The sequence below is a fragment of the Rattus norvegicus genome, chromosome X, assembly GCF_036323735.1.
Source record: "Rattus norvegicus strain BN/NHsdMcwi chromosome X, GRCr8, whole genome shotgun sequence".
Lineage (NCBI taxonomy): Eukaryota > Metazoa > Chordata > Mammalia > Rodentia > Muridae > Rattus > Rattus norvegicus.
The window spans coordinates 108,141,646-108,155,934 of record NC_086039.1 but is presented as its reverse complement, the minus strand read 5'-3'; the positions used below and the strand labels follow the sequence as shown (position 1 = coordinate 108,155,934).

The following is a 14,289-nucleotide window of genomic DNA, read 5'->3' as shown; positions in this document are numbered from 1 at the left end:
CGATGCTACAGATATGGACCCCATACTCAGAATTATATGTATTTTGCCTAATGAATTCATCTTGCCAGACAGTCAATGTGTAGATACTTAGGTAAGCACATGTAACTACAGCTTTTTCTCTTTGAGTAGTCTGAACTCATGTCCTAGCCATCTCTGTGCTTAGAGCCTAACTCCTAGAAGGGCCATGTTCACTGTCTATTAACTGGATAAATCAAACCAATGTCATACCTGAGAAAAGCATCCAGAGCTCCCCTCTTAAAGTCTCTGGAATCCCTCTTACAACCAGGTCTCGAGTCTTTTTTGTCCGGAACATGCTAACCCCACGACCACATTCTGAAAATAAGATGTTCCATGATTGTTCCTTCATCTTTTCCTTTAACTGGAACCAGAAAAGCAAGACATATCAACAGTGAAAAAATAATTTCTTTAAAGTGACTTCTTCACTCTGTTTACCATGAAGCAATATAATGCAGAGCAAAGACTTAGAAAATCAAAACTCGGATTCCCATTCTAAAGCACTGGACCCTTACCATACAAAATCTTAAACCCAGGCAAACCTAACAGTTTTAATGGACTATCATTACTAGTTAAACTCTTCAAAGTTGCCAGAGTCTAACACCTAGGAGGTAAAAACTTTGAACCATCGCTCTTCCCCAATCAATTCCACTTTAGTACAGACTATTAGAAATCCATGCAAAGAAACCTTGATATCCAACAGTCCTCTTCTATCTTCACCATTGATGATAGTCTGAGTGTTTCAGAACCAAGCAAAGTACGCTGCAAACCTCAAAAGGCACACTTTCTGTTCTCATACCATGTAGTCTAGTGGTTCTCAACCTGTGGGTCACAACCCTTTTTGTGGTCAAATAACCCTTTCACAGGGGTCAATTAAGACCATCAGAAAGCACAGAAATTGACATTATTTTCCATAATAGTAGCAGAATGACAATTATGAAGTAGCAATGGAAATAATTAATTTCATGGGTGGGAGTCAGCACAGCATGAAGATCTATATTAAAGAATTGCAACAGTGCTAAGAACCAATGACCCGCTCTGCTTTCAAATCACCTTTCATCAACAGCTCTGATCAATAGAATTAAGGATTTTGTTTCCTTACCATTTTAGAATCAAGATTTTCCAAATTTTGAGGGTGAAATACTGTCATTAAGGCTTCAGTGTTCACAGTTTTACTGCATTCCTTCGGAAATGTCAAAGGTTGTTCCTCAAAATTCTCAGATAGGCCTGTAGAGTCAGAACTAATAGCAACCTGAAAAGAAAAGTCAGAGTGTGACTGTCAAATGCTGTTCGCATGTTTCAGAAAGAAAAATGTGTTCAAATGGAGAAGAAGTGGATCTGGGGAAGGGAAATGAGTGGAATGGTGGGACTTGGAGACAGGAAGGAGGGAATTATGGTCAGGATGTAATATATGAGAGAAAATTTTAAAAAAGAAAAAAAAGTCTTAATGTTCGGTCTGTCATTTATAAGCCAAAGTTTAATGATATATTAAATATTAAAGAAACATTGCTTAATTTTTTGTCAAAATTGAGTTTGTCAACAAAGTGGCCTCTAATAACAGAGCAAAAGGAAGAGAATTGGAAGTACACTGTGTTCTTGGTGACCTGGCTGGCTGCTAATATAGCATTTTTCTCCACTTCTATACTTTAACCCAAATGGAACCCTTGACTTTTAATCTTTCCCTCTTTAAATCCCTTCTTTGTAGATTTAATGAGATGTCAGTTTGTTCCCCTGCAAAAAGAGAGACCACGCCTGTTTGGCAAGAGTACAAGTTTGTTTAATTAATTTATTGGTGTGTGGAGAACAAACCAAGTATCTCAACCTTCCAGGACAAACATTCGCCCACAGGCTACACCACAAGCTCTCAAGGACAAACTTTGGGGGTTCCATAGGCATGGAGTCAAACCTGGCTCTCTAAGTAAGGGAAGCTAAGAAACAAACTATTAAATACAAATCAGCCATAATTTGCAGGCTTTAGAAATGTTTCATTTTCAGTTTTGATACATGAAAAGACAATTCTGAGAACAAGATCTAGCTTCTAGGCAAAGATAAAAGCCAGAGCCACTCTTAGTAAATTAGCAAAACCAGAGCGCACAACTAAAGAGTCATTTCGTAAGATATCATAGAGACCGAGTTGGTGCTTCCTAGACGCTTTCTCTAAAAATACTGTAACAACTCTTTCTGTAAAATATAAGAAAAGAGTAACCTTGTCCAGGAGGTCAAGAAAACCGAGACTTGGAGTATGATGTTGGTTTAATAGAAAGTAGAAAGTTATTTAAAAGAATTCATAAGAAGCCCACATAATTTTTAAAGGAACTATTTGTAGTTTGAATGGAAAGAATTTAGAGAGCACAAATGGAAAATAAGTAATAGGCAAAAGACAGGAAGATATAGCAAATAAAAATATTAGGCATCATATGATATTACTAAATGCACTTTTTTATTTGATATTTTTTATTTACATTTCAGATGTTATTCCCTTTCCCTGTTTCCAGACCAGAAGCCCCCTATCTCATCCCATTCCCTTTTCTACAAGGGTATTCCCCCTCTGCAACTACCCCCCTTGACACCCCACCTGATATTAGCCTGCACTGGGGGTGGGGTCCAGCTGTAGCAGGACCAAGGCCTTCTCCTCCCATTGGTGCCAAACAAGGCCATCCTCTGCTACATATGCAGCTGGAGCCATGGGTCTGTCCATGTGTAATCAATCATTCAGTAGTGGTTTAGTCCCTGGAAGCTCTGGTTGGTTGGTATTGTTTTTATGGGGTTGCAAGCCCCTTGAGCTCCTTCAATCCTTTCTCTAACTCCTCCAATGAGGACCCCATTCTCAGTCCAATGATTTGCTGCTAGCATTGCCTCTGTGTTTGGCAAGTTCTGGCTCCTGTCAGCATGCATTTCTTGGCTTCATCAATATTATCTAGTTTTTGGTGGCTGTATATAAATGAGCTGTATACCAATCTGGGGCACGCTCTGAGTGGCCATTCCTTCAGTCTCTGCTCCATATCCCCTGCTATGAACATATTTGTTCCCCCTTCTAGGAAGGACTGAAACATCCACACTTTGGTCATCCTTCTTCTTGAGTTTCATGTGGTCTGTGGATTTTTATCTTGGGTAATTCGAACTTTTGTGATAATATCCACTTATCAATGAGTGCAAACCAAGTGTATTTTTCTGTGATTAGGTTACCTCACTCAGGATATTTTCCAGTTCAATCCATTTGCCTATGAATTGTTGCCTCAGTCTCTTGAGTACTAGGATTATAAGCATGCATTGCTACGCCCAGTTTTCAGTATTGATTCATCTATCCTAAGTTATTTCTATTTCCACGTAATTTTTTTCTTTCTTTTTTTTCTTTTTTTCGGAGCTGGGGACCGAACCCAGGGCCTTGTGCTTGCTAGGCAAGTGCTCTACCACTGAGCTAAATCCCCAACCCCTCCATGTGATTTTTATTACCTCTGTTTTGACTTTTATGATATATCATTTACCTAAGCTTCTGAAAATTAACTATCCCAGAGATCTTAAATGATTGAAAAGAAAAATCATTTGACCCCTTAAATTTTACCAGCTTAAGAAAGATAGATAATGCCCATGGCTGAGGTAGATAGAAAGTAACACCTTCTTTGTAAATATAGATAGAAAATTCAGGCTGAATCTCAAGTAATGAACCACCATATGACCAAGGCAGCAATTATTGATAATAATACTCACACTACTGGAAAAATATTTTAAAGGAAGTAAAAAAAAAAAGCTCATGACAAAACCCTAAATACAAATTTACAAGAGCAACTGCAAGTATTTTAGTTGTATTTGTAACTGCCTCTGAAGTGTTCATAAAAATCACATTCACCTACAGTGACAGTGGCTTGAAACAAGTGAATATTGGAATCGTTACATGAGTGCAGTGAAGTGGACTATTTAAGCAACAAAGCTTAATTCTTGTCAATTATGTTTTTTCTCCCCTGACCTTTACTTCATGGCTATAGCATTTCTAAGCAGCACTGATTTGGTGCTCATAATTACATAAGGAATAAACTTGGCACTCAGACATTTTGTTGCCTGAACAAAATCCACTCCCATCTAGAAAGTAACATAGGTTATTTTTTGACAAGTACACTTCAACCTGTCTTATCCTTTTTTTTTCTGTATCAAGCACTGATTTTAGAAATAGGATGTGTCCAAAGAAATAGGATGTGTCTTTAACAGTGAAGGAAATGTAGGGCAAAGGTTAATATTTCTTTGTGTATAACCTTTGTTTAAAGTAATAGACTTAAAATATCTTACAATCAGCACAATCAGTAGTGATTGGGAAACAGAGTTGAGCTGTAAAATAAAAAAAGACAAAATGTACAAAGAAATACTTCTTTCAAATACAAGAAGCTTATTGTAAATGGCATCCTATTCACATCGACAACTTAAAATAGATTGCTAATTTTATTTCTAACAAAATTTCTGGTTTCCTAATAAATCTGCTCCCCTTGAGCTAAGATACCTATTTGTAATTGTAGTCACAGAAAACGCTCCTTCTTATTCTTTAAAAAATTACATTTATTTAGTGTATGTGCTGTGTGTGTGTGTGTGTGTGTGTGTGTGTGTGTGTGTGTGTGTGTGTGTGTAGATCAAGGGATGACTTGCTGGAGTCAGTTCTTCTTTTCCATCTAGGATCAAGATAAGGTTGTCAGGCTTGATGGAAAATGCTTTTACCTGATAAGGGTTGTCTCTGGTTCATATTCCCTTATTTTTAAGGCAAACAAAATCAAACACACACACACACACACACACACACACACACACACACAAACACACACACACACACTCTTTCTGTCTCTGTCTCTGTCTTTCTCTCTCTCTCTCTCTCTCTCTCTCTCACATACACACACACACACACACACACACACACACACACACACACACACACACGGATTTGGAGTCACTTAGCACTAGGAAAACTGTTCCTTTCAGAAGCCATGATTTACAAAATAAATAACCCAGTGTGGCTAAGGAACTGTGGAACAGTCTGGGACAGGATCCTTCCAGTCTCCATCTGCACCCAGAGCAAAGGCTGTCACACAGCCCTCTGGAACCAAAACCTGCCTAGAGGAAACTGGTCTCCCAGGACTGTTCTCGTTATTAAGCCCCCAAGTGAGACCCCACTTTCGTTCCACTAATTGTCCAAAGAGGCACCCACCAGGAGCACAAAGGGCACAGACCTTCATAGAAGACCTCATACCAATACTGTTCATACTATTCCACAAAATAGAAACAGAAGGAGCACTACCAAATTCCTTCTATGAAGCCACAATTAAGCTTATACCTAAACTACACAAAGACTCAACAAAGAAAAAGAACTTCAGACCAATTTCCCTTACGAATACCAACACAAGAATACTCAATAAAATTCTTGCAAACCGAATCCAAGAACACATTAAAATGATCATCCATCATGATCAAGTAGGCTTCATCCCAGGAATGCTGGGATGGTTCAATATTCATAAATTCATCAATGTAATCCACTATGTAAACATACTGAAAGAAAAAAACCTATGTGATCATCTTATTAGATACTGAGAAAGCATTTGACAAAATTCAACACCCCCTTCATGATAAAAGTCCTGGAAAGGTTAGAAAATGAAGGTGTCTTGGTTCCAAAGAATTTCAAAGCCAGTCACTCTGAATCATTTAGGATTCTGCTGCAGGCTAAAAATCAAATTGAAAATGTCATTCTTTAATGCCAAAGTCTTAGTTGTTGTAATAAACAGCTGAAATGCTTAAAAAAAAGTCCTGGAAAGATCAGGAATGCAAGGTCCATACCTACACATAGTAAAAGCAATAGACAGCAAACCAGTAGTCAACATCAAACTAAATGGAGAGAAACTTGAAGCAATCCCACAAAGTCAGGGACTAGAAAAGGATAATACTTGAAGTCCTAGCCAGAGCAATCAGACAACAAAAGGAGGTGAAAGGGATACAAATTGGAAAGGAAGAAGTCAAAATATCACTATTTTCAGATGATATGATAGTATACTTAATCAACCCCAAAAGTTCCACCAGAAAACTCCTACATCCACTAAACAACTTCAGCAAAGTGGCTGGATATAAAATTAACTGAAGCAAATCAGTAGCTTTCCTCTACTCAAAGGATAAACGAGCTGAGAAAGAAATTAGGGAAATGACACCTGTCACAATAGTCACAAATTATACAACATACGTTGGTGTGACTCTATCCAAGCAAGTGGGAGATCTCTATGACAAGATATTCAAGTCTCTGAAGAAAGAATTTGAAGAAGAGCTCTGAAGATGGAACGATCTCCAATGCTCATGGATTGGCAGGATTAATATTGTAATAGTGGCCATCTTGCCAAAAGCAATCTATAGATTCAATGCAATTCCCATGAAAATTTCAACTCAATTCTTCACAGAGTTAGAAAGAACAATTTGCAAATTCATTTGGAATAATAAAAATCCCAGGATAGGGGCTGGAGAGGTGGCTCAGTGGTTAAGAGCACTGACTGCTCTTCCAGAGGTCCTGAGTTCAAATCCCAGCAACCACATGGTGGCTCACAACCACCTGTAATGGAATCCGATGCCCTCTTCTGGTGTGTCTGAAGACAGCTACAGTGTACTCATATACAAAATAAATAAATAAATCTTTAAAAAAAAATCCCAGGATAGTAAAAACTATCCTTAACAATAAAAGAACTTCTGGGGGAATCATCATCCCTGACCTCAAGCTGTATTACAGAGCAATAGTGATAAATAAAAAAAGTGTATGGTATTGGTACAGAGACAGGCAGGTAGAAGATCAATGAAATAGAATTGAAGATCCAGAAATAAACCCACATACCTACGGTCACTTGATCTTTGACAAAGGACCCAAAACCATCCAATGGAAAAAAGATAGCGTTTTCAGCAAATGGTGCTGGTTCAACTGGAGGTCAGCTTGTAGAAGAATGCAGATCGATCCATCCTTATCACCCTGTACAAGGCTTAAGTCCAAGTGGATCAAGGACCTCCACATCAAACCAGATACACTCAAACTAATAGAAGAAAAAGTGGGGAAGAATCTCGAACACATTGGGTAATGGAGAAAATTTCCTGAACAAAACACCAATGGCTTATGCTCTAAGATCAAGAATCAACAAATGGAATCTCATAAAACTACAAAGCTTCTGTAAGGCAAAGGACACTGTCAATAGGACAAAATGGTAACAACAAATTGTGAAAAGATCTTTACCAATCCTACATCTGATAGAGGGCTAATATCCAATATATACAAAGAGCTCAGGAAGTTAGACACCAGAGAACCAAATAACTCTTTCAAAAAATGGGGTATAGAGCTAAACAAATAATTCTCAACTGAGGAAAATCGAATGGCTGAGAAGCACCTAAAAATATGTTCAACATCCTTAGTCATCAGGGAAATACAAATCAAAACAACCCTGAGATTCTACCTCATACCAATCAGAGGGGTTAAGGTCAAAAACTCAGTTGACAGTAGATGCAAGGATGTGGAGAATGTGGAACACTCCTCCACTGTTGGTGGAATTGCAAGCTGGTACAACCACTTTGGAAATCGGTCTGGAGGTTCCTCAAAAAAGGATCCAGCTATACCACTCCTGGGCATATACCCAAAAGAGGTTCCAATATAAAACAAGGACACGTGTTCCACTATGTTCATAGCAGCCTAATTTATAATAGCCAGAAGCTGGAAAGAACCCAGATTCCCTTCAATAGAGGAATGGATACAGAAAATGTACATTTACCCAGTGGACTACTACTCAGCTATCAAAAACAATGACTTCATAAAATTTTTGGGCAAATGGATGAAACTGGAAAATATCATCCTGAGTAAGATAACCTAATCACAAAAGAACACACATGGTATGCACTCTCTGATAAGTAGATATTATCCCTAAAGCTCGGAATACCCAAGAAACAGTTCATAGACCATACGAAGTTCAAGAAGAAGTAAGACCAAAATGGATGCTTCATTCCTTCTAAGAAGGGGGAACAAAATACTCATTGGAGGAAACACTGGGACAAAGAGCAAAACAGGGACTGAAGGAAAGGTTATCCAGAGACTGCCCCGCCTGGGGATTCAGCCCATATACACACAGCTACCAAACCCAGAAAATATTGCTGATACCAAGAATTGCATGCTGAGAGGAGCCTGACATAGCTGTCTCCTAAGAGTCTCAACCATAGTGTGACAAATACAGAGGCAAATGCTATCAGCAAACCACTGAACTGAGAATGGGGTCCCCTTTGAATGAATTAGAGGAAGGATTGAAGGAGTTGAAGGAGCTTGCAACCCCATAAGAACAATTATGCCAACCAACCAGAGCTCCCAAGGAATAAGTCACCAGCCAAAGAGTACACATGGAGTGACCCATGTCTCCAGATGCATATGTAGCAGAGGATGGCCTTGTTTTCTATCAATAGGAGAAGCCCTTGGTCATATACAAGCTCAGTGTAGGGGAACTCCAGGGCTTTGAGGTGGGAGTGGGTCGGTGGGAGTGGGAGCATCCTCAGAACCAGGGGGAGGAGGAGGGGGGAAGGGACGTGGGAAAGGGGATAACATTTGAAATGTAAATACATAAAAAAGAAAGTCACTCAGGGTGTCAGAAAAAGAAGACGTGTAATAAAAATTAATAAAAGCTGATGCTATCATGCTTTCCAGAAGAGAATAAAGCTCCGAATGACAGCCTCCTACTGCACAGCATTGGCATTTCCTATCCGTGACTATCCTTTCATTAAAAAGATGAATATTGGCCAAGAGTTCTGGCTGCTCTTCCACAGGACCTAACTTCAATTTCCAGAACCCACATGGCACGTCGCAACTGTCTATAACTCCTGTTTAAGGGGTTTGATACCCTCAGGGCAATGCATACACAAAAGAATATTAATTGAATTATGTTTTAAAAAACAGTGTTTGGGATACTTCCCTAAATTTATTGGTTATGGTTATCCTAGAGGCCATCTAAAAATATCGGCTATTCCCACTGTTCGTGATCATCACAAGAACTTGATGCTAAGAATGCTATTGGTGAATACCACATAGTTTGTACACAGGACAGGAAGAATTAAATTGGTACTGCCCAGGGAGCTGCCCCAGATTGCTACCTTTCAAAGTATCAATATCAGGCTGCTGGGGGAGAAATATGTCAATAGTTTCATGTAGCTATGAACTCTTGGATTATCCCTGGGCACAGTATTGTCACAAATATTGCAGGGGTGACCAACTGCTTTCTGATGGGATTTAAAGCCCGCTCCACAAAGAGTAACATATGTCTAGTACTGTAAGGATCACAAAGAACCCATGGTTGGAGAAGCTCACAGGTTCCTATTACTATTATTTTGCTAAATGAATGACATATCAGGCTGCCCTCTAAACACATATTCTCATACGTATAGATTAATACAGCTCTCAGCCCACATCAAAGAAGCTTTTTTGTGCAGTGGACAGAGATAATTCAGAAACTCACAACTGGTAAAAATGCAGAGAACAAGTGTTTCCGCAGTCACCAGCTATAAATGAGACATAAATATCATATCCCCTTTCCCCATGGCTTAGCCATCTTAGAAGAGGGAGAAGAAAGGTTTTAAGAGCTAGAGGTTATGGGAGGATGCAGGTGAAACTGTCTTCTAGGCATAACAGAACCACTCTGTGCAATGGTAACTCACAGCAGCTGTAGGTACCTGCACAAGGCTTGAGTAACATCAAGCCAGTCAACATTCTAGCATGAAATGGGGGAAAGGCTCATGAGACCCCACGTCTAGCTGAGGAGCTATGGAAAGTTGATGGTTTCTGAGGGAGGGAGAGTCAGTTTTCTTTAAGAGTGTGGCCACTGGCGTGAGTACTATGCACCAGCCAAGGACTCTACATCTATTCACATGTGAGCATAGATTAGGAAGGGCGTTAAAAAAAAAGGGAAACCCTAAAGTTGGGAGGTAATTTGGGAGGAGTAAGAAGGAGAAGTAAGAGTGACTATGTCAAAATATACTGTATGCATATGTGGAGTCCTCAAATAATAAAATAGATTAATAATAGAAATAAAACTGTCCTTGACAGAAATAAACCTCCTTTGTTTGTTTTAAATATGGATTCAATCCAGGGATAGAAGCATGCGATAAAAAAGCAGTAATCCTGAGCCATATCTCTAGCTCGTTTTTTTTTTATTGTTTTTAACTTTTTAAACATTTTATTTTGAAAAAATTCTATTATTCTAATTTACTAATACTAACACCAGCTCTGTTTTGACAGTGTTTTTTCTTTAATCCTTTTTTAAAGTCCAGTCATTATCCCCCTCAAGTTCTGCCCTCCAACTGTTCCTCATGCCATTCCTCCTCCCCCCTCAAAGAGGCCCAACAAGCAGCTGACTGACAGAAGCAGATACTTACACCCAACCAATGGTCTAAAGTCAGGACCCCTGTGGTTGAATTAGGGAATGGCTAGAAGAAGTTGAGGAGGAGGGCGGTCCTATAGGAAGACCTTCAGCCCTTTTATTTTTTAATTCCCTTAGTTACTTAGGCTGTGCTTAAACATGTAACCTTCCTGCCTCAGCCTCCCAGGTAGCTGGGGTTATAGGTCCTGGCACTATCAGCTTTTATTTGCAATTCTAGCATTAGGCAACATCAATATGTCAAGTAGAACACATGTTCCCAGAACTTAATACTTACAACCTAAAAACTTAAGAAATTCAGACAAAACCAAGAACTAATTACACATGCTTTGATAATCTGTAGAAAATATTTGCCCTATCTAAACATGTTAAGGCATAAATCCAATTCTATTTTTTTTGACATTCTATAGCAGTGGTTCTCAACCTTCCTAATGCTGTGACACTTTACTAGTTCCTCACATCGTGGTGACCCCAACCATACAATTATTTGCATTGCTACTTCAAAACTGTAATTTTGCTACTGTTATGAATTGTAATGTAAACATCTGTTTTTTCCAATGGTCTTAAGCAACCACTGTGAAAGGGTCATTTAATCCCCAAAAGGGTGATGACCTACACGTGGAGAACCACTGTCTTATGGTTCATTTGTAATGCAATTTAAAATAAAGGGATCTCTGATAGTGCTTTCTAGTCTTGGGACCACTTGCCTCATGCTAAACTAAAAGAGCCCAACTTTCCTATACTTAGTAGCTTCGAATCTTATCTAGTAATATTTATTATACACATCAAAAACAGTTGGTCCAGATTTTATAAAACCTCTTCATGTGCCCATGTTTTAGTGTAACTTATTAAACTGTAGAACATGGTAATTGATACCTAGTTAAAATTTGGACAGAGCTGGTGCTTATGCATAATCCCAATTATTTCTGGAAGGTTTTGTTCTTTGTAACATATTTTATGTCCTCAACAGGCCCTATGACATGGGAAAAACTTCCTGAAGTCCTTTGTGGCCTCAGATTCAGACATGTTGATTTAGACTCTAAGATTTAGATTTTAAAAGTTTTATTGTATAAAAGTCACTGAGTTTGTTAAAATTACATAATGCACTTTTCTCATTGTTTAGGTAAGTTTCCTATAGCTATAAACAATGAAGCGACAACTTCTGTTATTTAGAATTCAAATGTACTGGCAATTTTTTTTTGAGGTTGAAAGAATTTTTATTTGCAGATAGTTAATACACATAAATTAGGTGAAAAACATTACATGTCAGTTAATATATAAGTTAGGTCATCTATTTGGCTCAGTGCAATGCAGAAAGGTTTCTCCAAGGAAAGTCGGTTGGGCTGTGCTTCAGGGTACTGGCAATTTTTTAATGCTAGGTATTTAATGCCGGACACTATCCATTGAGATATATCCCTAGTCCCTAGCTCTTGTTTTAGAAAGCTTTCTCTTCACTAATTTTTATGATGTCCTACAGATATAGCAAGGTATACAGAGATAATTCTAAAATGGGTCAAATTTCTTCACCATTGCTAAGATGAAAACCTTCAGTTATGGGTCAGTAAAATGGCTCGGTAGCTAAAGAAAGCTGCTGTCAGGCTGAGTCCAATCACCAGGACCCATATGGTGGAAGCAAAGAACTGACTTCTACAAGTTTTCCTATACTGACAATCAATCTCTCTCTCTCTCTCTCTCTCTCTCTCTCTCTCTCTCTCTCTCTCTTCTCCTCCTCTCCTCTCATCCTCCCTCCCTCCTCCTATCCATTCCCTTCTCCCACCACCCTCTCTCAGAGTCACACATACTTAAAATCACTGAAAATAAAACATGAGAATTCAAAAATATATTTCCATGCAAGCTCTTATACTAATTAGTATATTCTGAACATCTTTACACTAAAGCCTCTGAAATGAGAAAGAACTAGACATCCTTAGCATTTTGATGCATCTAGAAGTGGTGAACATTTAAAACAAAATCTTTCCTTGACACTCATCCACCAAAGACATGTGAGGCTTCCAAGAAAATTTATAGTGGGACATGAAAGGAAAGTGGAGGATACTCAGAATAAATGCTGGATCTAGACTAAACCTAAGATTTAAAAAAAGGGTAGGACAGATTTGACAAAAGCAAGAATGTGGAGCTATTAAGAGATTAATTATCAAGACTAGTTAAATTTTACTTGTGTTTTTGCATTAGGCTAAGGAATATTCTGGCTAAAAATATTCTAAAAAATATGTGACAGAAAATATGGGCAAGAAAAGTTCTTCATGGCCTACATAAAGATTCTGAATGTGGGACTGAGATGACACATATATTTAAATACTGAGGTTTATTGAAGGGAAGGCTTAGTCTACCAATACTACATTATAAATGAATTAGCATATTATTTAGTCTTCATTCCCCAGTGATAAAGGGCCTTATATGGCAATCTAAAGAAAATCATGCAACCCGAAACATCAATTTTGATTATTTACACGTGAATCTTTAATTAAAAATAAACTGTTAAGTTTGGTACAATTTTTAAATATGTAAAAACACAGAACTCCTGGATTGAGAGTGGAAAATTCATTTGAATTCAATCTGTCAATCCGTCTACACTTTCTTGAAAAACATACTAAAAATAAAAACCAGGTTTCTAACTACACTTTGTTCAGAATATTTATTATCTCTAACATTTTTATAACTTAGAACTTTCAGCAATATCATTGTGTATATTTAAAAATTAGAATTATTATTGCTACACTTGTGTGTTTGTGTACAGGTATGTATGTACAGAAAACACAGGTCAACTCTCTGGACTTATTTTCTTCTTTCATCCTTCCTTGGTTCTGGGAATCAAATTTAGGTTGCAGGGCTTGTATGGCAAGTCATCTCACCATCCCCCTTCCCTAAGATTTTCCTAATAAATGCCTACGTCACTGTTTTGCCTCGGACAAAATTATGTTAATAAAGGTGAACAATTAGGTATTAAAATATTTAATCTTGTTTAAAACTTCTATCTCTATAGCAATAAAAAGAAAATGTTTACTCTTTGTCATTTTATGTGTGTTTGCCTGCATGTTATGTATGTGCACCATGTGCATCCAATAACCACAGAGATCTGAAGACGCATCAGATACCCTGCAACCGGGGTTATAGGTGGTTATGAGCCGCCCAATGCAAGTGCAGACATCAAGAGCCACTGTAAGAGCAGTCTGCACTCTTAACCACCGAGTCTTGTCATCAGTCCCAATAAGAGACAACAATCAAGGTTCTCAAATACAGATTAAAAGTCAAGTTGAATGAACATATAAGAGTGCTTATTGAACAAGAGCAAATAAAGTAAAATCAAATTATAATATTTCTTAAAGTATTAATTCCTAAACACATTAAACTCCTTAATTTTTACTTCAGCACATATTTAGAGTATATAATTTCTTTAGACTTAGGCTTTTACAATAAGACAGACAGATATAAACAGGAAAATTATCATAGATTCCTTTTGGAAGACCAGACTATTCTAAAGACAAAACTGTCCTTCAAAACTATGTTATTGCCATAGAGTTTACCTCTGTGCTACCATCATCTTGAGTTGAAGCTGCCCGGCACTTGAGCCTGAGCTTTGCCACCAGTTGCTCAAAGTCTTTAACCTCATTGAAACGAAAAGCTGTTTTTCCTTTGATGCTAATGATGACGGATCTGCTGGAGTCATCAGTTTTATCTACAGCTAAAACCTGGGGAGTAAAAGAGAAAGAAGTCAATCACAGTTTCTCCTAGTGCTGACATTCAGATATGTGCTTGCTTTACTCTGTCCTGGCTGACAGTTTTGGTCTGTGGTATGACACACTAAGAGACTTGCGAATAGGAATCGTGCTAATGATCACCCACAATTCCTCAG

General features: G+C 38.1%; 1 protein-coding gene across 4 annotated transcripts in view; it reads right to left on the bottom strand.

The window, feature by feature from the left end:
* The window catches only part of Tbc1d8b (TBC1 domain family member 8B), an 87,949-nt gene that overhangs the window by 39,810 nt on the left and 33,850 nt on the right, over positions 1-14,289 (bottom strand). For all 4 annotated transcript variants that reach the window (XM_039100636.2, XM_039100637.2, NM_001401137.1 and 1 more), the window contains 3 exons: positions 13,961-14,125; positions 1,118-1,267; positions 229-379 (listed from right to left, as the gene is read on the bottom strand). In XM_039100636.2, the coding sequence (XP_038956564.1) occupies positions 229-379; positions 1,118-1,267; positions 13,961-14,125 (466 nt within the window). The remainder of the gene's footprint in view (positions 1-228; positions 380-1,117; positions 1,268-13,960; positions 14,126-14,289) is intronic.